Here is a 24,752-nt window from a genome sequence, read left to right as displayed (position 1 = left end):
AAAGTAAATTTCTATTTGTAGAGCTATCTCCCTCTGAAGTATCAGGAAGATGAAGACTCATAACTCCCATCAGTGAAGAAGGCAAGGACTTAAATCTGCAAAACACATGTTCCTAAAGATTTCTTGTTTACCATATTTTTCCCCTGGCCACTTTCTATGACTTTCCTCTCTCACCCAGAACCCCAAAGGTCTTTTCCTTTGTTGGTATTGAAGCCCAAGTTCTAATTACCTCTTTGGCGTAGTTGTCACTGAGGCTCCTCTTCTATACATGTATTATGCACGTTTTAATAAACTTGTTTTTCCCTTGTTACTTTTGTCCCATCTAATTTATAGGACTCCGGCTGGAGAACATTCCCTGACGCATGCGAGACAAAATAATTTCCCCCTACCCTTCTGAGTTCTTGACTGAGAGATTAACAAGAGCAAAGGAGACAAGTTTAAGGGGTGTAGTTTGCATGCACTTGGGAGAGATGGGGGGAAATGAGTTGGCTCCTGATGTGGCCTGAGCCACAGGCTTGCCAACGGTCTTCACTAAAGACAGAGAAGGTTGGGGGTGGCTGGTTCTGGGGAGGTTAGCAGGAAAAGCTCAGTAGACAGGGGAGGCCTGTTACATGGAGGGCACTGTGTGCCCTGGGCCCTACCTTCTGCTTGCTTTCCCCTTCTTAGCAAGAGTCCCACTAGGTGTGCCTAGTGATCACGTCCCTGCCCTTGATAGCTGAGCAAATTCCTTATCCCTGTCTTTGATGTCTACACCCTTGGCCAGTCTTCAACAAGAATCCCCTGCTCTCAAGAACTCCACTAAGTAATTTTACACCCACTGACCAACCCCCCTCATTCTGCTGGTTGGCTGTAAATCTTCAGCTGCCTTTGCTGTATTCAGAGTCTAGCTGCTCTGTCTCCCTGTTGCAATGCATTTATGCAACTGTCCTGAATGAAGGCTTCCTTCCCTGTGGAGATTTCAACAAGTGTCAGAATATTTTTTTCTTTAGCAATATCAAAACTTTATCAATCCAAACCTTCTTTTATACTTAATTTTTAAAAATAAAATGTTACATATGCAATATACATGTGAAAATATGTCCAATCTCATTCATAATAGAGCAATAAAATGGAAATTGTATTGAAATAGTACTTATCAACAGATTTGCAAAAATCTAAAAGTCTGACAACATACACCACTGGTGAAGCTGTACAGAAAAAAGGAACCCATGTAGACTGGATTGCAAAACGCTATGCTCCTATACAAGCAGAGGGATATTTGGCCATAGCTAGCAAACTTACATATGAATTTAACATTTGACCAATAGTCCAACTTCTAGGAATGTATCTTAGAATAAGATGTAGGTCTATGATTATTCATCATAGTGCTATGTATAATAGCAAAAGATTGGAAACCACCCAGATGTTCATCAGTAGGGAGTGTTTGAATATAGGATGATACTAGGTGAATATATTATGGTACCCCTACACAATGGAGTACTGGGAAAAACGAGGACTGTCTCTACATATATCACTATTGAGTGATTTTTCAGAATTAATTATAAGGTGAAGGGATCCCTGGGTGGCGCAGCGGTTTGGCGCCTGCCTTTGGCCCAGAGCGCGATCCTGGAGACCCGGGATCGAATCCCACATCGGGCTCCCGGTGCATGGAGCCTGCTTCTCCCTCTGCCTGTGTCTCTGCCTCTCTCTCTCTCACTGTGTGCCTATCATAAAAAAAAAAAAAAAAAAAAAAAAAAAATTAATTATAAGGTGAAAAAAGGAAGAAAAAAGTATGCTACTATTTAAGAAAAGGGGAGATATGGATAAGTATGATTAACTGCAATTTAAAAATGAAAAAAATGAATAAAGTTTAAATCATTACCCATGCAACAGGAAGGGAGTAGAACGGAGATTTTTCAGTGTGAAGGAAGAGGAGGATGTATGATCAATGAGGTTAAATAAAACCTTGAATTTCTGAAGTGGAATTCAAGGTGAGATTCATAATGCATTTTATTATAAAAACAAATTGAAAACAAAACAAAACAAGGCCATATTACCCAGCTCTCTTCATGAAACAGGTTATCAAAACGTTACAACTCAGGAAGAATCAGCACCATAAACATTCGATTTACGGTCTTTAAACACCATTTTCCACTAAATGAATGATGGCACTTTGAATAAATGCTCATTACAGGTATGAAGTAGGAAATGTACAAAACCAGCCTGGCAAACAAAGACTCCTCTACTAGGGCCATTATGAGTGTAACCCTGAGCACTGAAGAGTGGAATTTTGCCCACCCTAAAATGTGTCTCTTTGACATAAGAATAATGTTGAGTTGGTTATTTTTAGGAAATAGCAGACACAGGATAAACTCTGAAAACCCAGGAGAAGTTACCTTTTTGTAAGTGATGTTCCTGTATATAAATGAAATCCCCGTTTGTAAGGGTCTCTTCTTGGCTGTACCAGGAAGGGGGTAGGATGACCAAATCTCTAGAAATTCTTATCAATGGAGAAGACAAATACTTAAATCTGCATAGCAGCTTTACCCTTTTCACTGTGCTTTTCTGGTGACTTCCCGTAATAGATTCCCCACCCCCAACACCTTAGGTCTTTAGCTGAAGATGGAATTTGAGGTGATGGCTTGGGCCATTTCACAGGGTCACTCAGGATTCTGCTCTCTCCCATGGTGTACGGGAGGCATACATGTTATTAAATGTTTGTTTAATGTTATTAAAGTGTTTGTTTTTCTGCGTTTAATCTTTTTGCTGCAGGGACGTCTCAGCCAAGAACCTAGAAGGGTAGAGGAGAAATTATCTTTGTTCCCTGCAGCACCAATAATGACACAAAATATGTTTAATCCCCAGATTCATAACAATAGCTATTCACTTTCAGTGTTTTTATCCACAGAATTTTTTAAAATAGTTTTTTAATAGGTCACGGTGTAATTTTATTTTCCTTTGAAATAACTATTTGTTTAGCAGTACTTCTTGACCAGTTAATCGTTTTCTAATATGTAATACCAATGTCGTATCAAATACATATACATAATACATAAATATATGTCTCTTTTTTCTGGGCTCTTTATCTTGTTGCTTTGTTCATCTGTATGCTAATGCAGTAGTTTTAATACCTATGGCTTCATTATATAAGTTGCTATCTGGTAGACCAGTCCCTTCAATCTAATTCTTCCTCAAAATGGTCTTGGATCCTGTATTTTTTCTACATAAATGTGAAAAGTATTAGAACGCAACCTCAGCAGAAATATACATCCTTTTTGAAAAAATGACCAGCAACTCTAAACTGGAAATACGAAGACAAATCGAATAAATGGGTAACTGCATACATTTAACACTAAACTACGAGGTTATACAAGATTAAAAGTTAAAAAGTAGTTATTTGTTAGACCTGGATGTTATTACATGCTTTTTTTTTGGGGGGGGGGGGGGGGAAAGGTATTTAAGGCTTTTGCGTTTTTAAAATGTGAAATTTTCCCTAAAGGGAAGTATACTCATTATCTTATTTTTCTCGTCAGGACAAGAACTGAAAAAGAGAAATAGTCTCGACTTTAGAATGAACAGTTCTTGCCGTGTGTTTTCCCACCTATGCAGGGAGGTTCTGCAGCTTTCCGAGAAGCAGACCGGAGCTCCGAGCGGGACAACCACCCGAGCGTGCGTCCTGTTGGGAAGGTCTGAGTCACTGGGCAGACCCGGCCTCCCGGCCTCCCGGCCTCCCCGCAGCTGTCAGCCGGGGCGAGGCCCTCGGTGGGAGGCCGGCCGGCGGGCGGAGCCCCAGGGGTCCAGGTTCCTGAAGTTCCCCAGGCTGCCTCACCGAGTGGCTCCGACACGACTGCCCCGGGGGCTGCCCCGGGGAGGCAGCATCGCGCCCCCAGGCCCCAGCCCGCAGCCTCGGGGCCAGGACCCTCCCCTCGCGCTGTCCCTGCCCTAGGACGGAAACTGACAGCTTATGAAGATAGTGACACACTGCACGACCGACCGTACAGGACACAGGATTCGCAGGCGACTGCGCAGTCCAGTCCGTAACCCCTCTTTGACGAGCGTCCAGGGGCTCTCCCGGCCCCGCCCCCAGGGCCAGAGGGCGCGCAGGCCGCGCGACCTTCGCGTGCAGGCGCCACGGCGCAGGCGCGGACGCCGACGCCAGTGCCGCCCCGGGGGGACTCCGCGCGGCGGGGCGTTTCCGCCGGCTTCCGGGCCGCAGGACTCCGAGTCCGGCGCGTGCCCCGCGCCGCCGGAGGGCGACAGGCGCGGAGGGAGAAAGGAAGCCGCAGGGCCCGCCACAGCGCCCGCCCCTGGGCGGCCCCGCCCGCAGGAGGAGGCCGTGGCGCTGCGCTCTGACGCGGCCCGCGGCGCCCTGTCGCGGCAGTGACGTTAGCGTGCGTCAGCGCGGGCCCCGCCTGGGCGGGGGCTGGGGAGCCTCGTTGACGGGGGGCGCCGCCGGCCGGGCTCGCGGGAGGACGCCGGGCCGCCGACAGGCTTCCGCGCCTGCTGCGCCGGGCCGCGGTGAGTGCGGCCCCCTGCGGGCCGGGTCGGGGCCTGTCGGGGCGCGGGCGTGTCTGAGGGAGGGCGGGAGGGAGGCCGGGGCAGCCCGCGGTCCTTCGGCCGGGCGCGGGGGTGGCGGCGGGCGCTCCCGGCTCCGCGTCCGCGGGAATTCCTCGCCCTCGGACCCCCGGCGACGGCGGGAGTGCGGGCCGAGCTGTGGCGGCGTCCGCGCCGGGGAGCAGGGGCCCGGGCCCGGGGAAGGGCCGGGCCGCCTTTTTTTCCGCTTTCGCTCTGCGCGGCGGGCTGGAGGGAGCGGGGCCTCTGCGCGGTCCGGGGTTCTCCTGCGGCCGCGGGCGATGCACTTCCCTCCCGGTCCCTGCGCTGCTTCCTGCCGGCCGCGGTCCGCGGGGTGTGGCTGCTCCTCCCCGCACTGCTCGAGGGGCTCCCCCAGCCGCTGCTCCCGCCCCGCTCCGGGTTCTTCCCCGGCACCGCCCCTCGCACCGCTCCCGGCACCGCTCCCGGCACCGCTCCGGGGCTCCCGCACATCACTCCTCCCGCACCGGCCCCCACCGGCTCCAGGTGCTCCCTCGATATCACTCACCCGCTCACCCCCGCACCGCTCCTCCCCACTCGGGGTGCTCTCCCCGCACCACACCCCCACCGCGCCAGGGACTCCCCTCAGGCTGTTGACCTTGTCCCGGGGCAGGGGGACCAGGAACAAAGCGCTGACAAATCCCTGTGTCTTGGAGGTGGTTCGCTCTTGAAAAACTGTGGTGCCAAGGGCCGTTTCTGCATTTGTTTTACTTCCAGTTAGACAATCTCGGTGACAAGTTTCTGGACTTGAGGTGTGTTACCTAAACGGTAGAGCATTTTTAGACTGTAGTGAACACTTGGAAGTGTGAGTTCTCTTTACTGTGAAAATACAGTTTTCTAAAACAGCTTTTGTTTTTCTCTTTTCAGATTAACAGAGGGTCCACTTTGAAGAGTCCACTTTTTCCCCTCTGATTTCTTTCCTCGGCAGAAATAAACCCCGTTATGGAGAACCAGAAGCTTTCTAAAGGGATATAGCTTGAATTTTATGGAGTGTAATTTTGTGTATGAATTATAAAGGATCAAGGGTTTTCATAAGGAAGGCGCTAGTAGGATTAATTACTGGTCCATTGTGTAGAGACAGGTTTATAATATATTGTTATACGTGTGTGATAACACTAGATAACACCAGAAAGAGTAAGCTGTGTCTTGATAAGTTGATTAATCTTTACAAAATGAATGATGTTATAGAAACATGATTTTTTAAGTGAAAGATAGGTTGTTTGATTTTTAAATGCAGTGTTAAAGTTCCTGTTGTGGAAATTTTATGGTTAAGTAGTTGATGGAGAAAATACCTTCAGTTGACCAAGTGTAGTTGATATGCAGAGTGAGGAAGAAACAAATCGTCATGCTGTAGGAAATGGAAACAAGTACAGACAAAGGTGGAAGAGTTAGCAGTTAGCTTTAAGCAAAATTCATATGACATCATACATGCTAAAACAGGCAAGGTTAGGTCTGGAAAGCTGGTGAGTGTTGATACCCTCACATAAATACTGTGGTGATAACCTATGTGAAATTAGCCTTTAGATATTGTGACCATATGAAGAGTTTAATTCTTGTTTGCTGGAATAAAGCCAAGAGTTTTAAAAATATATTGAGGTGCTTGGAAGAGACCTGTGTATACTTTTTCCCACTCGAAGCATAATTGTGATTGGCTTAATAAACAGGTTTTGGAACTTGTAACTAAAAACATATTAACGGTATAATTTAGGTACCTTATTTAGAATTTTGGGAACATCAACCTTCTGAAGAATCAGGCAGTTTTAACATATTTCCGTAAGTGTGCCAATATCTTCTCAGGTCTTTATGTTGATATTACACCAAATAATGAGCAGTTAGCACTTGTTACATAAGAGTTAATCTGAAATAGTGCTAAGTAGTATCCTGGTAATTTAATATCCTGGATTCCAGGTATTATCTCACCTCAGTGTAAACTCTGGCATAAATCCCATAAAGAAGGTGTAGTGAGTTTTACAGAAGTAGGAGCCTGTCATTTGATTCTTTTATATGATAAAAACTAATTTTTTGTGAAGATAGAAGTTTCATGTGAAGGTTTTTAGCCATCAAAAAGTAACATCACTCATGCACAAAACTACTTCCCAAAGACTTGTCCCAGGTTCATATCAGAGGATTAAGAGGACAATGGAGGATAGCACCATCTTACGAAACCAGACAATTGGCAACAAACAAAAAATAAAATATGACTTTTCGTGTGAACTCTATAGAATGTCTACATACTCCACATTCCCGGCGGGTGTTCCCGTCTCAGAGAGGAGCCTGGCCCGCGCAGGCTTCTATTACACGGGTGTGAATGACAAGGTCAAATGCTTCTGCTGTGGCCTGATGCTGGACAACTGGAAGCCTGGAGACAATCCTGTTGAAAAGCATAAACAGCTCTATCCAAGCTGTAGTTTTATTCACAGTCTGGTTTCTCTCACCAGCCGGGATTCCACCTCTAAGAACATTTCTGCAATGAGAAACAGTTTTACACATTCGATATCTCCCACTTTGGAACATGGCTCATTTAGTGGTTCTCATTCCAACCTCGCAGCAAACCCTGTGAGTTCCAGAGCAGGTGAAGACTTCTCCCCACTGAGCACTAACCCCTACAGTTACGCCATGAGCACCGAGGAAGCCAGATTTCTTACTTATCACATGTGGCCGCTAACCTTTCTGTCCCCGTCAGACTTGGCAAGGGCAGGCTTTTATTATATAGGACCTGGAGATAAGGTGGCCTGCTTTGCCTGCGGTGGGACCCTGAGTAACTGGGAACCAAAGGATGACGCGATGTCCGAACACCGGAGACATTTCCCCAACTGCCCGTTTTTGGAAAATTCTCTGGAGACCCTGAGATTTAGCATTTCAAATTTGAGCATGCAGACCCATGCGGCCCGGTTGAGAACTTTCGTGTACTGGCCATCTAGTGTCCCCGTGCGGCCTGAGCAGCTCGCAAGTGCTGGATTCTATTACGTGGGTAAGAAACTAAGGTGTAGTGTATGATTTATCAGGTTCGCTTTGTTGAACATATCAGAACATGTATTTCAGTTCAGTCTTGTTTTCTTTAGGTCGCAATGATGATGTCAAATGCTTTTGCTGTGACGGTGGACTGCGGTGTTGGGAGTCTGGAGATGACCCATGGGTGGAGCACGCCAAGTGGTTTCCCAGGTAATTGCTTTGAAAGGTATTTCCACACAAAACTGCTTTCCAAAAGTAGGTCTGCTTGCAGGGTTCATGTTTACATCTCTGTGTAGCAAAGATGCTTTTATGCCTGTGGGGACTTGGTCTTTTAAAACACCAAATCTGGGGCATCTGGCTGGCTCAGTCGGAGGAGATTGTGACTCTTGCTCTCGGGGTTGTGAGTTTGAACCCCACATTGGGTGTGGAGGTTATTCTTTAAGATAAAAACTGAAAAAAATACACTGAATTTTTATTTTGATAAAAATGTTTTAGTATTCTCTTTTCTTTTGTAAGCTGTGTATTCAGGATATAATTTAATTTATTTATTTTTAAGATTTATTTATTTGAGAGAGAGAGCACTAGATGGGGCGGGGACAAGCAGACTTGATGTGGAGCTGGATCTCAGGACCCCGAGATCGTGACCTGATCACAGTCAGATACTTAACTGACTGAGCCACCCAGGTGCCCCTAATTTAATTTATTGATATTCATTTACAATTATGGCCATATGTTTTATCTGTAGGGTTCCCCTTTTGCCTTAAAGAAATTGTAAGGATTACAAAGGTGTGTAAAATAACATGAAAGAGCAGCCCGGGTAGCTCGGCGGTTTAGTGCCCCCTTCAGCCCAGGGTGTGATCTTGCAGACCGGGATCGGGTCTCAGGTCAGGCTCCCTGCATTGAGCCTGCTCTTCCCTCTGCCTGTGTCTCTGCCTCTCTCTCTCTGTCTCTCTCTCTCTCTCTGTCTGTCTCGCATGAATAAATAAATAAATCTTAAAAAGAAAAAAGTACATTGGAAAAAAGGGAAGAGGAGAAAAAGCGACATAAAATGATCTAGGAAAAGGCAAATACAAAAATGCATATAATGAAAGCTGATTAAGTCTGATTATAATTATGTTATTTTTTCTGTACAGTTAATCTTGTGATTGTCACTCATCTTTTCTTAGTCACTGTGTCTCTAGCAGTAGGTCCTGTTTTCCACTGTACCCCACAAAGAATTGAGAGGCAGTATTGTTTGTGGAAGTAGAATTAGAAATTCATTTTTGAGAAGCTTTGTGAACTTGGACATGTCGTGTGACCCATTTGAAACTCTGTCCTCCTTTGTATAGTGAGGGGGTTAGACTAGGTAATTTTTTAAATTGTGGTAAAAAATACCTAACAAAATTTACCGTTTTAACCATTTTTAAATTTCTCCTTCTGTATGTACTTCTCTGCATTCACATTGTTCCTCAGTCATCACCACCAGACTTTCCTGTCATCCCAAGCATAGCTTGTACTCCTCACATGGCTCCCCGTCACCCCCACAGCCATGGTTCTTCTGCATTTCACCAGGTGCCTCATAGGAGTGCAGTTGAGCAGGACAATGTCCTGACCTGAGTGCCTTTCATAAGAATGAGGAATCTCTTGAACACCTTCAGGAAATTAAAACATCCTTTTGTCTTTTTTTTTTTTTATGATTTAAGATAAAGGAACTTGAAGTAAGAACTATTTTGAGTCAGTACATTGTTAAAAGTTGTGTTTTGGAACGCCTGGGTGGCTCAGCGGTTGAGCATCTGCCTTTGGCTCAGGGCGTGGTCCTGGGGTCCTGGGATTGAGTCCCACCCACATCAGGCTCCCTGCATGGATCCTGCTTTTCCCTCTACCTGTGTCTCTGCCTTTCTCTCTCTCTCTCTCTCTCTCTCTCTCTTTCTCTCTGTCTCTCATGAATAAATAAATAAAATCTTTAAAAAAAAAAGTTGGGTTTTAAAATTTTATCTTTAATATTCATAACCTAACACGGTAAAATCTGACGTTCTAATTCTCAAAAGTGAAGTTGTGTTTAAATTATTTAGGAAAAGTGTTTTATTATCAGAATTTTAAATGACCATTATGCTTGGCTTTATGGGATTGTATACATATAATTTGAAACTTAATAACTATTAAAAAGACAAAAATAGCTTTCCAATTCTGGTGTTTGATTTACTTCATTTTGCGCTTTATAAAACAAGACAAAATCTTGGTTTATTCATGTAATTTGTGTTTTGTTTTAGATAGTTAAGGGAAAAAGGCTTAGGGTGCTTTGTGTAAAGACTTCAGAAAACAGCAAATTTCAATTATGGATAACTTTAAATCTCAGTAAATGGAAAACAAAAATGGATCACGGTTATCACTATTTTGTAACAGTTCACTTGTCACATATTTGAGTCCCTGGTGGATGATAGTTCTGCTACTGCAGCTGTAGCAGCGATGAAAACAAAATCTCTTTTTTTTCTTTAAAGATTTTATTTATTTATTCATGAGAGACACAGAAAGAGAGGCAGAGACACAGATGGAGAAGCAGGCTCCATGCAAGGAGCCTGATATGGGACTCAATCCTGAGAATCCAGGATCATGCCCTGAGCCAAAGGCAGATGCTCAATCACTGAGCCACCCAGGCATCCCAAAATCTCTGTCCTTAGTGACCTTGTTAGAAAAGGGGGCAGATCTGTGAGCGGGGGTTCATTATACTTGCTGCTTTAATCATTATGTATGTAAATTAATCAGTCCTGGTAGAAAAATAACTTAAAACTATAGGATAATAGAGAACATTGTGGGAACTATCGGTCTTGTCTCCGTGACAGACTTAAGTCTTGAGTGTGCTTAAATGATCTCTGCTAATTCTACCTAGTAACCAGTTGAAGGACATTTGGGTTGTTTCCAGTTTGGAGTAATAAGCAGCAAAGCGTCTGTCAATATTAATAAACATCCATGGGCATGTGTTTTCATTTTGCTTGGGTGAATCTCTAGGCTTGGGATTTGTGGGTTGTATGGGAAGTTTTCCTTAGGGCTGCTGTGTTGTTTAAGTGGCTGCGCTGATTTGGATTCCTCCCAGAGGTGTGTGAGACCTCCAGGTGTTCCACAGCAGTTACTGTAATTGGTATCACCATCCTGGTGGGTGTATCATGATCTTTCTCTGAGGTTTTTTTTTTTTTTATTTTTTTATTTTTTATTTATTTATTTATTTATTTATGATAGTCACAGAGAGAGGGAGAGAAAGAGAGACAGGCAGAGGGAGAAGCAGGCTCCATGCACCGGGAGCCCGATGTGGGATTCGATCCCGGGTCTCCAGTATCGCGTGCTGGGCCAAAGGCAGGTGCCAAACCGCTGCGCCACCCAGGGATCCCTCTCTGAGGTTTTAATTAGCATTTCCTTAATGATGAATGACGGTGAGCTAATTTGCCTTCTGCATATCTTCTGCCCATTTTAAAGTTTTTTTTTAATTACTAAGTTTTGAGAGTTCTTAATGCATTTTGGGTAAAAGTTTTTATTAGGTTTGTTTTGCCAACTTTCCATGTGTGGCTTGTCTTTTCATGGTTTTAGCAGTAGCTTTTGAGGATGTCATTTTATCAGTTTTATCTTGTATGGATTATGCTTTTGGTCTCTTAGCTAGGAAATCTTAACTGGCCCAAGGACAAAAAGATTTTCTACTGTCTTCTAGAAGTTGCATCGTGTTAGATTTAACATCTCGGTCTCTGATTTATTCCTAGTGAATTTTTGCATGCAGTGTAACATAGGTGGAGGCTCATTGTTTTTCTGGGTGGGTGCTGGACTGTTTACTGAGAGACACTGATGGGGTAAAATGGAAGTAGCTGTAGGTGAGCTGCTTGGAAGGCTTTTGAGCAGCTCTAGGAGTTTGTGAACCAGTTTTTGGGAAACACCATCATATTGCATATAGATATGTTTCGGGGAGAAGGTTTGTGCTTCACAGTTAATGGAAGAGTGGACCCCTGAGAAAGATTAGCAATTGTTGTGAAAGATCATGTTTTAGGAATATTAATTACAGCTTCTGAAACTATGTGAAACCCCAAAAGTTAATTGCCCAGGACAGCATTTTTCAAGTCTTAGCTTGTGCCCCTTTGAGGGCTAAACCCTTTTATTGTTAAGCGTTTATGTGATAAATAGAAAATAACACAATGTGTCACAATAGAGTAGTGTTTCACAAGGAGTCTTTTTTCCTGCTTGATAGGCTGTGATGTAAAATGTTTATATTGTGGGGTGCAATCAGAGAGTTTGAAAGCCACTTTTCTAGAAGATTAGGTCATATTTTTTGGTATAGAACACTTTTTAAAAGTAACTTTTGTCTTTAAAATTATTTTTAAAAGATTTTTATTTATTCATGAGAGACAGAGAGAGAGAGAGAGAGGCAGAGACACAGGCAGAGGGAGAAGCTTGCTCCACGCAGGGAGCCTGACATGGGACTCGATCCTGGGACTCCAGGATCACTCCCTGAGCCAAAGGCAGTCGCTAAACCACTGAGCCACCCAGTGATCCCAACTTTTGTCTTTTATAGGTGTGAGTTCTTGATACGCATGAAAGGGCAGGAATTTGTGGATGAGATTCAAGCTCGATACCCTCACCTTCTTGAGCAGGTAAGTTTTTATATTTGGCAATGCTGAATTCTCTTGAATAATAATGACAAAGAATATTATTAAGAGTAATATTTACATTTGTTATTGATTATGGTTAATTGCATTATACCCAATTAATGACACCTTAATTTTTATTTTTGTTACTACTTTACTTGTTCAGGGCTTTTTAAAAATTTTTGGGGGGTGCCTGGGTGGCTTAGTTGAGCATCTGACTCTTGGTTTTAGCTCAGGTTATGATCTCAGAGTTGTGGGATTGAACCAGTGTTCCTGCACTCAGCAGGAAGTCTGTTTAGGATTCTCTGTCTCCCTCTGCCCCTCCTCCTGCTCATGCTTGTTCGCTCTCTTTCTAAAATAAATAAATCTTTAAAAAAAAAAAAAAGATTTGCTTTTAAGTTTCTGAAAAATCAATCTCCCACTGTACAAATTTGTGGTGGGATTGGAGGAGGATCTGTAGTGCCTCCTCTATCTTTTGCAGGAAAAAAAAAAAAGCAACTTGTTAAGAATTGGGAACCTGAGAGTGATCTAGCTGAAATATCTTTTAAGTGGAATGAGAAACCATGAATATTTTTTCCTCCTTTCCTGAAACTAAGAAATGCTTGAACTATAATTTGGAAGTAGGTAAAGTTTAAGGGGATTTTTATGATGATTAAAGTAAAACAGAGCAAAATAAGTATATAAATTACCTAGTTTTCCGAAGTGTGTGTACATTACTTAAGGTAAACTTATCTTGTTGTTCTGTTTAAGGTTGTTTGAGATTTTTTATTTTACCTCTTAATTTTTCTCCTGTTCCATAGCTTTTGTCAACATCAGATACTCCTGGAGATGAAAATGCTGATCCACCAAGTATGTATGGAAATATTCCAGATATAGAATGGGAATTTTTATAAGAATGTTAAACACAGAAGTATATAAATAGAGCTATGTTTTGAGTCCTGAGGACATAGAAAAAAGTGCTGAGAAGTTAACTAATAAATATTATGTATCTGCTAAGATTCATGACATTTTTAGAGTATTCTAGCAAGTATACTAATCTTTGTTCTTAAAGTTGCTTCCAACTGGGGACACAGAACATATGCAGAAGAGAAATAACCATCACAGATTAGCTCAAAGAATACCACATGAGAAGTGTAAATAATAAGCCCTCCAAGGAAGAAAAGTTTGCTATAAGCTAGTATGTTTGGAAAGGGCCAGTTGATACATGATTTAAGAATTGGTCTAGATACTAGGTATTTATTAGGTGTGTGGTATTTATTTATTTATTTATTAATTATCTTATTTATTCATGAGAGACACAGAGAGGCAGAGACACAGGCAGAGGGAAAAGCATGCTCTATGCAAGGAGCCTGATGTGGGACTTGATCCTGGGACCCCAGGATCATGCCCTGAGTCAAAGGCAGATGCTCAACCAGTGAGCCACCCAGGCGTCCCAAGTGTGTAGTATTTTAGTTGTAAGGACAGGAAATAGATCTGATAAGAGCTTAGTATTGGTCATATCTGGCATTAAGTTCATGTATGTAATTTACATATGTTAGGGTGTCCAAAATAATGAAGATAACCATGTACTATTTCTTAGCACATACCAGGACTCAAGAGGGTTGTTGAGGATTTGGAATCAGTACTTAACCACCTCCTGTATATTGGAACTGGGAAAGATAGCAGGGCTGACTGTTCTTGCTTTAAATTTATAACTATAGCTTCCTTACCACCCTGCTACCCTTTGCAGCTCCCTAATAAAATGACTTTAATATTCTCTCTCTGTAAGTTTCTACACTCTATTCCCTAATTTACCCACAGCTCATAATCTTGTGTCACCAAGGAAATAAACATGATCAAAAGAGAACTGCTACCATTTCTTCCCAGCCAAGCCACCAGTCTGAGATGTATCTTTAACACTCTCCTTCATGTTCTTTCTATGAAGGAACTGAGGCCAACTCTTCTTGTCTTTTGTCATCCAAATCTCAAACCTACTGCCACTGTTAAGAACTTTGCTTTGCCAGTGATCTTCCCCTTCTATCTCATAGCATCAATTTTTCTATCTTCAAGATATATATAAACTTAATGTATCATAACCAGTTCTAAGAAGACTTTTCCTAAGATGACATCTAGCTGACATCATTTTCTAGCTGTAGTCTTGCTTCACTGCCCTTCACAACAAAATGTGTAGAAAGATTTATCTGTGCTTACTCTGCTCTTTTCCATTCTTCTTGAACTTACTCTACTGCAGACTACTCTTGTCAGGGTCACCAAGAACCACCGTCTTTGTAAATCTACCACTTGACCTGTTACCAGCATTTGAAAGAGTCAAGTGCTTCATCCCTTTCTCCCCCAGCTTTGTCGGGATAGGATTCACATATGACACTATCTAAGTTTAAGGTAAAAAGTGGCATGGCTGATACACATACGTTGCTAAATGATTACCACAGTAACATTAATGCATCAGTCCCCTCACATAGTTTTTTTTTGTGTGGTAAGAGTATTTAAGAGTTATTCTTTTAGTAGCTTCCAAGTATGTAACACAGTATTGTCAACTGTAGGCAGTACACTTTATATTAGATTTTCAGAGCTTACTCATCTGATAAAGTCCATCCATATTATTGCAGATGGCAAGGTTTCCTTCTTTTTTATGGGTAAATAATACTCTACTGCATATATTACCACATTTTCTTTATTCAGACGTGCTGATGAACACTTAGAGGTTGTACTCATGTGTTGGCTGTTGTGAATCATGCTGCAATGAATGTGGGAGTGCAGGTAAATTTTTCAGAAAGTGATTTTGTTTCCATGTGATAAATACACAGAAGTGGGATTGCTAGATCATAGGGAAATTCTATTTTTTTTTCTTTTTTTAAAGATTTTTAAATTTGTTTTAGAGAGTGGGAGAGCGTGCTCACAAGTGGGAGGAATTACAGAAGAGAGAGGGAGAGGCAGAGAATCTCAAGCACACTCCTGCTGAGTGCAGGAGATCTCACGATCTCTGCATCGTGACTCCTGCATGGTGACCTGAGCTGAAACTAAGAGTCAGATGCTCAACTGACTAGGTACCCTGGGAAGTCCTACTTTTAATGTTTTGAGGAATCTCCATACTGTTTTCCACAGTAGCTGTACTAGTTTACATTTCCACCAGCAGTGTAAGAGCATTCACCCTTTCTCCACATCCTCACTGACACTTATTTATCAGGTGGTTGATTTTAGCCATTCTTACAGGTCTGAGGTGATATCTCATTGTTTTGATTTGCATCTCCCTCATGGTGAGTGATATTGAACATGTTTTCATGTGTTTTTTGGCCATCTGGATGTCTTCTTTGGGAAAATGTTATTCATGTCTTCTGCCCATTGCTTAATTGGGTTATTGGTTTTTTGAGAGTTGAGTTTGAGAAGTTCTTTATATATTTTAGATATTAACTCTTTATCAGATAAGTCATTTGCAAATTATGTCCTCTTTAGACTTCTTGCTGTTCTTTCTGCAGCTCCTGTAGGTATAAGGTTAGGTTGTGTATTTGAGATTTTTCTTGCTTCATGAGGAAGGCCTGTATTGCTATATACTGCCCTCTTAGGACTGCCTTTGCTGCATACCAAAGGTTTTAGACCACTGTGTATTCATTTTCATTTGTTTCTCTGTAGTCTTTTATTTCTTCTTTGATTTCCTGATTGACCCGTTCTTTCCTTAGTAGCATGTTGTTTAACGTTACTGTACTTGTAGTCTTTCAAAATTTTTTCTTATGGTTGACTTCAAGTTTCTTCGTGTTGTGGTCTGATAATATGCAGGGTATGATCTCAGTCTTTTTATACTTGTTGAGGGCTGGTTTGTGACCATCCCTCAATATATGATCTATTCTGGAGAATGTCCCATGTGCACTTGAGAAGAAAGTGTATTCTGCTTTAAGATGAAATGCTGTCTTGGGACACCTGGGTGGCTCAGTGGTTGAAAGTTTGCCTTCGGCTTAGGGCGTGATCCTGGAGTCCTGGGATCAAATCCCACATCCAGCTCCCTGCATGGAGCCTGCTTCTCCCTCTGCCTGTGTCTCTCTGCCTCTTCTCTCTCTGTGTCTCTCATGAATAAATAAATAAAATCTTTAAAAAAAAAAATGCTTGCAATGTGTGTAAGTCCATCTGGTCTCGTGTGTCGTTCAAAGCCTTTGTTTCCTCATTGATTTTCTGCTTAGATGACCTGCCCGTTGCTGTGAGTGGGGATTAAAGCTGTTACTCTTAAAAAAAAAAAAAAAAAAAAAAAAAAAAAAGCTCTTCCTCTTACTGTATTGTTATCAGTGAGTTTTTTTTGTTGGTTATGACTTGTTTTATGTATTCTGGTGCTCCTAAGTTGGGGGCATAAATATTTATAATTGTGAGATCTTGTTGGATAGAACCATTAATAATGATGTAGTGACTTTATCTCTTGTTACAGTCTTTGGTTTAAAATCTGGTTTGTCTGATGTAAGTATGGCAACTCTGGCTTTCTTTTGATATCCATTTGTGTGATAGTTGGTTCTCCATCCCTTTACTTTCAATCTGTGGGTGTCTTTATGTCTAAAAGATGTCCTTGGTAGGCTGCATATAGATGGATCTTGATTTTTTTTTTTTAAATCCATTTTGACACCCTGTATCTTTTGACTGGGAGTGTCCATTTATATTCAGAGTAATTATTGATGGATGTGTGTTTATTGCCATTGTATTACTTGTTTTGTCTTTATTCCTGGAGATTTTCTCTGATCCTTTCTTGTCTTTGTTACTTGGTCTCTCCTTTCCACTCACAGAGTGCTCTATAGTATTTCTTGCAGGGCCTGTGTAGTGGTCATGAACTTCTTTCGTTTTGTTTGTCTGGGAAACTCTCCTACCCTGAATGACACCCTTGCTGGGTGGAGTATGCTTGGCTGCAGATTTTGCCCATATGCATGTTGAATATCTCCTACCACTCCCTTCTGGCCCGCCAGGTGTCTGTGGGGAGATCTGTGGCTTGCCATGTGGATCTTCCCTTCTAGGTTAGGGACTTCTTTTGTCCTACTGCTTTGAAGGTTTTTTTCTTTGTCACTATAGTTTGCAAATTTAATTACAATATGTCTTGGTGTTGGCCTGCTTCTGTTGATTTTGGAGTTCTCTGCCTCCTGAATCTGGATGCCTGTTTCCTTCCCCAGATTAGGGAAATTTCCAGCTGTTATTTCCTTAGATAAACCTTCTGCTCCCTTTCCTCTTTTTTCTGGGACTCCTATCATACTAATGCTGTGATGTTTGATGGAGTCACTTGAGTTTCCTAAGCATATTCTCGTGTTCCATGATTATTCTCCTTTATTCAGTGTCATTATTTTCTATTGCTTTGTCTTCTAATTTTTTTTTTTTAATTTTATGATAGTCACAGAGAGAGAGAGAGAGAGAGGCAGAGACACAGGCAGAGGGAGAAGCAGGCTCCATGCACCGGGAGCCCGACGTGGGACTCGATCCAGAGTCTCCAGGATTGCGCCCTGGGCCAAAGGCAGGCGCCAAACCGCTGCGCCACCCAGGGATCCCTGCTTTGTCTTCTAGATCACTAATTCATTCCTCTGCTTCTTCCAGCCTGTTGTGCATTGCATTGAGCCTGTTTCCATTATCAGTTATTGCATTCTTCATGTCTGACTCATGCTGTTGTATTACTTTATCTCTGCAGTAAGGGCCTCCCTGAAGTCTTCCATTCCTTTCTCAAGTCCAGTGAAGATCCTTATAATCATTGCTTTAAATTCTCCATCAGGCATGTTTGCTTAGATCTCTGGCTGTGGCCTTACTTGTTCTTTGATTTGAGAGAAATTTCTCTGTCTTGGCATTTTTGTCTGTCTCTGCCTTCTCTGTGTTAGAAAAGCCTGTTCTATTGCCCATTCCCAAGAGTAATGGTCTAATGAAGAAGAGGTCCTGTGGTGCCCAGGGCCTAGCATTCAGGGAGTGAGACGTCTCGGGTATGTGCTCCATGCACTCTGCTGCTGTGTTCTGGCTGCTTAATCCTTCAGGCTGGTCATTTGCAGGGCTCTGCTTGCCCGCTGTGGGCAGCGTTTGATCCCTGGCCTGAATGTGGCGACTTGTAATGAGGTGTGCCCTGCTCTGCTTGTAAAATGAGACCTGACCCTAACTCCACCGGAACTGAGAGCCTGCAGAACTCCCCTGTCGAGAGGTGTTTTGTGGGCAAGGGTTTCTGTTTGTCATTGGGGTAAAGGACCTGCTGCTCTGGGACTGGGGCAAGCCTGACTGAGAAAGGCCTTACCGGCAGAGTGCAGGGGTGTGGGACCTGGTGAGAGCAGGTTAGGCAGCCAGTGTGGGTGCTGCGCTGTTTACCACAGGTGGCTCCTTGATGATGCTGAGGGGCGGGGAGAGGGAAATGGGGCCAGCCGGCTCCTTTGTACCTGGAGAGGCATCCTGTGAGAACTGCCTCTCCAAGAAGAGCAATAATTTCCCCCATCTGCTCCAGGCATTTTTCAGGGTTTTCAGATCACTGTTTGTGTGCTGCCTGCCTCCTCTCCAGTGGTAGGGCAGTGCCCCCCAGGCTGTACCCCATCCAAGCCTGCTGACCTTTAAAACTCCTGGTGTTAATCCCAGCTGGTTGCAAGAACTCCAGAAATTCAGCCGCTCTTATTTTCCCAGAAGGTGACTTTGGGGAAGCATTCTCCTTGTGGGTTCCCGTGCTCCTCTCTCTCCCCCTTCTTTGCAACCAGGGCTCCCTATCCCCCTCCCCACAGCCCGTTTCTCCCCCAACCCACATCTTCACACTTCCTACCTTCTTCAGTGTAGTTACTTCTCTCCCTTTAGTGGTGGAGTTTGTTCTGTCAGTCTTCAGGTTGATTTCTGGGGTATTTAGGCTGATGTGATGGCTATTTAGTTAAGTTTGAGGGAAAAGATGAGTCTGATGGGTCCCTTGGTTAGCAGGACGGGCCGTGGAGTGTGGCTAAGAGCATCTGGAACTGAGGGCCATTGGAGGTTCTCCAGCCCAGATTGAGGTCTGCACAGCTGGCTGTGGAGGCACAGGTGGACGTGTCCTCTGCTAGGTTTCTTGATGGGCAGGACTGCTTCCTGATTGAGTTTGGAGAGGCTGGAGCTGTAGGTGTGGACATGAGTGTCCCTCCCTGGGTCTCTTTGTTGGTTGTGTTGCGGCTGAGGGACCCAGGGCTAAGAGGGCCCTTTGAGGAGCTCCAGGTGTGCCCTGGGGAGTGTTACTTCCTGGATCCCTGTGCTAGCGGTTCTGTTTGCAGATTGCAGTGGAGATAGGTTGGTCCTTTCAAGATTCTACATTCTGACTAGATTTGGGGGATTTACCTCGAGTGGTTCCTGGACTGTGGCTGGATCCAGCTCACAGGTATGTCTGTGTGCCAGAGCACAGGTAGGCGTGGGTCTCCCTCATTCTTTTGTGTAGGGTGCTGGTGACAGGATCAAGCCAAAAGGGCTTGTGGCCAAGTCCTGAGGATATGGGGCTGTTCATGGGTCTGTGGCCAGGCCCAGGGTTGGTGAGTCAGTCCTTTGAGTGCAGGCCTGTCTCGTTGAAACAGTTCTCCTTGGTATTGGGTTCCATTGGGATTTCATAATCTTCTACCTATATCTCAAAGCTTTCACAAAAGCACTGTTGTTTGTAGGTGGATTCTAAATTGCTGTTGCGTTAGAATGCAGTGGGAGACGTCTCATTTGGTAGTCTTGCCAACATTATTCTCCTGCATCCATTTTAAGACCCCTTCTTTGCTTGGCTTCCCGGACACAATATTCTTGGTTTTTCTCTATTTCTCTGGTTAATCATGAATAATCTCCTTTGGTGGCTCCTTTGTCAAACCATAAATGATGGAGTACTTCTCAACACTTAGCCCAGATTTATTTCTTCATTTCCTAAGCTCCAGGCTGGCATGTCCAACTTTGTGTTTAAATCTTTACTTGACTATAACGGGTGTTTCAGAGTTAATATGAACAAAGCAGACCTCTTCTTCTGTCTTTGCTCCCTCAGACGTGTTTCTTGTCTGGTCTGCCCATTTCAGTTTGTGGTACCCACCTACTGAGGTCAGAAAGTTGACTCAAGTTGGGTGTCACCCGAGCTCCTCTTTGTGTGTTCCATCTGTTGGCTGTCCTTTCATCCCTGCCTTCCTCACATGCCTGAATCTGCGTGCCTCTCTCCATGTCCATCTGGCACTATCAGCCTAGTGCAAACTGCCATCACTGTCGTGCTTTCCTGGCGGGTCTCCTCATTCCATCTTAGCTCATTAAAGTTTATCACAGAGCTGCCAGAATCATCATCTGAGAAAACAAATCCGGTCTTAACATCCTTCACTTAAGATGTATAGAAAACATTCTAGTACATGTAGAGTAAAAGATAAGCTGGCGAGGCTTTACTATGAGATCTGGGGATCATCCTCATCTCTGGGTGCCTTTCACCATTGTGTCTCTAGTTCTTGAATGTGTCAGGATTTCTTTGAGATACTCCCATAACTCCTCTTTATTCATTCACATGCTTGTTCTGATGTTGCCACTTCAGACTGGCTTTCTGTGTGTGTGTGTGTGTGTGTGTGTGTGTGTGTGTGTGTGTGTGTGTGTATGTGTGTGTGTGAGACCACCTGCAGGCGGCTTTGGAGAGACATGATTATTAGAACACTTTGCCAGCAGGTGGCTGTCATGCATCATGTAGAATGATGTTTTCTTGTCATTTCCACCAAAGTGTCAAGTTGGTCAGTGCTGACTCTGTTTCTAGGAAGTGCTTCCCTGCTCCACCATGTCAGTTGTTTTCTTCCCTCCTGGGTTATTTTAATCACTTTTCACAGCTTGATTTTCTTTATATCATGGTCTGAAATCAAATGACTTCTTCAGTCATATTTTTATGTCGTTAGACATATTTTGCATGAACTAGTCTTAACTCTCCTTACATCTATGTTACTCTCGGATTTATCTGTCCACCTCTCTAGATCTCATGTATCCTGGCAAGTCCAGACTCTGACGCCACCTTTAATGAAGTCTTTGTTGGTTTCCCTGCTTTCTTGTAGCATTCCTACAGTTGTGTAGCATATTGGTTCCTGAAAATGACCATATGTTGGAATCATTTCAGAAATTTAAAAAAAAACATGGATTCCTAAGCCCTGTGCTTTGAGTCGCTCATTAAGTAGGTTCCAGGGTGTAGTGTGGGAAGTGGAATTTTAAAAAAGGATAGCATATTTTTACATTCTTATTTGATCCTCTTGCATTCATACTTTTGTTGGAATTATAGGTAATTGGTGCATAAAGCTTATGTGCCATACCAGGATATGAGCAGCAGGAGAGGAAAGATTGTGCCATAGTCATCATTTTTCTCTGTAGTTTTACATTTGTGGGATTTAACATTGGTACATGTCTTTTCAAATAGTTGTCCATTTTGGACCTGGAGAAAACCATTCAGAAGACACAGTCATGATGAACACCCCGGTGGTGAAGGCCGCCTTGGAGATGGGCTTCAGTAGGATCCTGGTGAGGCAGACCGTGCAGAGTAAGATCCTGAGCACTGGGGAGAACTACAGAACAGTTAATGAGATTGTGTTAGCACTTCTTAATGCTGAAGATGAGACCCGGGAGGAAGAGAAGGAAAGACAAACTGAAGAAATGGCATCAGGTACTTGGGAATGTTAATTACCCGCCCTATTTCCGTGAGGGTCACGGGACTGGATGACCCGTTGCAGGAGCACCAGCATCTGTCCACTAACTCCTGGCAGCAGTGCCAGGAGCCTCCGACACACATCCCCTTCTGCACTGTGGGCAGTGCTCAGACTGGACTGTAGCTTTCTAGAATATGTTTATTTTCCAACAAGATCTGTGATTTATGCCAGTCCGGATTTTAGCCTAACTTCTTGAAGTATATTGCTTTTCTTCTCCTATGTAACAAATTTAAATTGTTATATATGAGAAGAAAGGAAGACTTTAAAGTTGAATGGAGGTCTTCTTTCAGTGTTTTAAAAAATTTCCTTGAAATCTTATCCTTACCATGGTGTTTGACTCCCTGATCCTTGCTAAGTGGTCCTTATACAAAAATGGAACTGGTGGTGAAGTCCTAGGGCTTGAAAAGCCCCTGCCCAGCCCAGAGACAGTGGGGAGCCAATCAGGGAGCTGATTGTGGTGTTCATGCAGGTCGTGCTAAGCTTTAGACTTCCTAAATAAGTCTCTTGAGAAATCATTCCTTCAGCAAATACAAATGGAGCGTGAACACCTGTCAGATACTGTGCTGTAGTGGTAACTATGGTGCTTACCTGTGGGGATTGTGGATGAGGTGTGGAGTCTAGTACACAAAAGAACCAGCAGAGGTGAGGGGTGCGTAGACAGTGTGGATTGGGAGTTCAGGCTGGAAGACATTTTGTGTTGAACCTGGTAAGTAATGATAGAAATGGTTTAAGAGAACCTCATTGTGTGGTCGTGTAGAAAAATGCAAAGTCTGATTTTGATATTGAAACAGATTCGTGTTTTAATCCTGGCTCTGTCAGAAGAAAACAGGTTCTATGAAGGTTGCGGTTCTATGAAGTGGAGATCATAGTACAAATTGCACAAGGTTACTGTGAGAATTAAATAAGTTGCAAACAAAACATTTTAGCATAGTGCAAGACCTGAAAACATTTTTTTGTTAAGTAGATTGATGTAGGAAGTGACAGGGCTGAGGGCACAGGGCCAGGAAGCAGCCTGGCTGGCATGGGATCCTAGGCCTGTCCTGGCGGGATGAGTACCACTACTGTCCTCCCCTCCTCTTGAAGTGGTGAAGCCCAGGGTGAAAAGGACACTCATCCAGGGCACTGGTTCTGCAACGGATTCTTTCTCTGACTTTGGGGAGGTCACTCATCTTCTGAGTTTCTTTTCCTCCATATTTGAGAATGAGAAGTAGTCTTACCTGCTTGTTTAATTGACAGGATCTTTTGTATCAAATAAGGGAGTTTATACGAAAGCCCTTATAAAACTAAAGTGGTATGATGCAAATAGAAGTCAGTATTATTAATTTCATAGGGGAGAAAGTACAGAGGTGGCAGGTTTTTACTGGTATTTATTTATCTGTTTATTTATTTATTTATTTATTTATTTATTTATTTATTTATTTATTTTACTGGTCTTTAAAATTCTCTGCTTTCTTTCTATGGAATAGCAGGGTTCTAAGACATGTAAATATCTCCACTTTTAGAAGTGACAACAACAGAGACCCTGTGTGTTGTGTGTACTATATGATATGCTTTAGCTGAATCTTCCAGAAGTTTTCTAAATGATAGACATTAAATTTAAGTGCAAACAAGTAATTTTGTGCTTTTTCAAGCACCTATTTATTTAGCGTCTAAATTGTTGGTAGGTTTGGTTGTTAGTGACTATGTGAGTATCGTTGGAGCACTTTAAGATCTAATGGATTTTTTTTTCTTCTTTCTTTTAAATGAAGATGATTTGTCATTAATTCGGAGGAATAGAATGGCTCTTTTTCAACAGTTGACTTGTGTGCTTCCTATCCTGGATAATCTTTTAAAGGCCAATGTAATTAATAAACAGGAACATGATATCATTAAACAAAAAACACAGATACCTTTGCAAGCGAGAGAACTGATTGATACTGTCTTAGTTAAAGGAAACTCTGCTGCCAACATCTTCAAAAGTTGTTTAAAAGAAATCGACTCTACATTATATAAGAACTTATTTGGTGAGTTTTTGGTAAAATTATTTCAGAAATCTTTGAGATTATGTTCATGTTGATGTTTGACAAACAAGGTAAATCTGGTTAGCAAACTATAGTCTGTCCGTACATTTAACTAGTCCTAAAAAAGGGATGTCATCTTATTGCCCAGTTAGTATGACCGTGTAATTCCTGATCTGTAGGTAGCATCTGTGGTGTTCAGCAGATAGCAGGTGAAAAGAAAATGAATAGAAGGTGAAGCAGTCTTATATTTGATAGAATATGGTAGAAAATACTTTTTGTGTATTTTTCTTTCCTCAGTGGACAAGAACATGAAGTATATTCCAACAGAAGATGTTTCAGGTAAAACAAAACTAAGATTTAAGAACAACAGGAAATATTACCCTTTTTTTTTTAATGGGAGTTAAAATAGAAACTGAATTTCACTGAAGTTTGTTCTCCCCATAGGTCTGTCGCTGGAGGAGCAGTTGAGGAGGTTGCAAGAAGAGAGAACGTGTAAAGTGTGCATGGACAAAGAAGTGTCCATCGTGTTCATTCCTTGTGGTCACCTGGTGGTGTGCCAGGAATGCGCCCCTTCTCTAAGAAAGTGTCCTATCTGCAGGGGTATAATTAAGGGTACTGTTCGTACCTTTCTCTCATAAAAGTCAGCTATATGTTAGCTTCTCTATAAAAGTCTTTAGGATATTGTTGAACCTTTGAAGCCATCTGAAGTATAAAAAGTTATTGGTTCTTTAATTGTGACAATTGTGTTGTATTCTGCTTTGCTATGAGTGATCTTGTTTCTAAACCATAGTATCCTATGTCCTATTTAACCCTTGTTTCTATGAAAGAGAAGACTGACTTGGGTTTGTCAAGCTGTGTTAGTGTGCGAGTGCCAATACAGGAGGAGCCCCAGCTCCCTGCAGTGTCACGTCCCAAGTGCCTGGGCTTGGTGTTGTTTCTGGAAGCTTGGAGTATGACTTGAGAGTGCAGTTGACAAAAGCTGGACACCAGGAACTCTGGGTCACAGTGCCAAATTC

General features: G+C 42.8%; 2 protein-coding genes across 2 annotated transcripts; one reads left to right on the top strand and one right to left on the bottom strand.

The window, feature by feature from the left end:
- Window positions 1-4,375: 4,375 nt before the first annotated feature.
- LOC119876321 (proline-rich protein 2-like) lies at window positions 4,376-5,916 on the bottom strand. Its single transcript, XM_038538799.1, has 2 exons — window positions 5,862-5,916; window positions 4,376-5,244 (listed from the first exon to the last, which is right to left on the bottom strand). Exons 1-2 carry the CDS (start codon window positions 5,914-5,916, stop codon window positions 4,376-4,378), a joined length of 924 nt encoding a protein of 307 aa, XP_038394727.1.
- A 784-nt stretch (window positions 5,917-6,700) lies between these two features.
- BIRC2 (baculoviral IAP repeat containing 2) lies at window positions 6,701-24,386 on the top strand. The gene is made up of 8 exons (NM_001048023.1): window positions 6,701-7,540; window positions 7,632-7,731; window positions 12,050-12,128; window positions 12,923-12,971; window positions 21,451-21,693; window positions 23,485-23,739; window positions 24,034-24,075; window positions 24,181-24,386. The coding sequence occupies exons 1-8, from the start codon at window positions 6,709-6,711 to the stop codon at window positions 24,372-24,374; spliced, it is 1,794 nt and encodes a 597-aa protein (NP_001041488.1). The 5' UTR covers window positions 6,701-6,708; the 3' UTR covers window positions 24,375-24,386.
- Window positions 24,387-24,752: the final 366 nt, after the last annotated feature.

Source organism: Canis lupus, chromosome 5 (genome assembly GCF_011100685.1).
Source record: "Canis lupus familiaris isolate Mischka breed German Shepherd chromosome 5, alternate assembly UU_Cfam_GSD_1.0, whole genome shotgun sequence".
Classification (NCBI taxonomy): Eukaryota; Metazoa; Chordata; class Mammalia; order Carnivora; family Canidae; genus Canis; species Canis lupus.
This window is presented reverse-complemented; position numbering and strand designations above follow the sequence as displayed.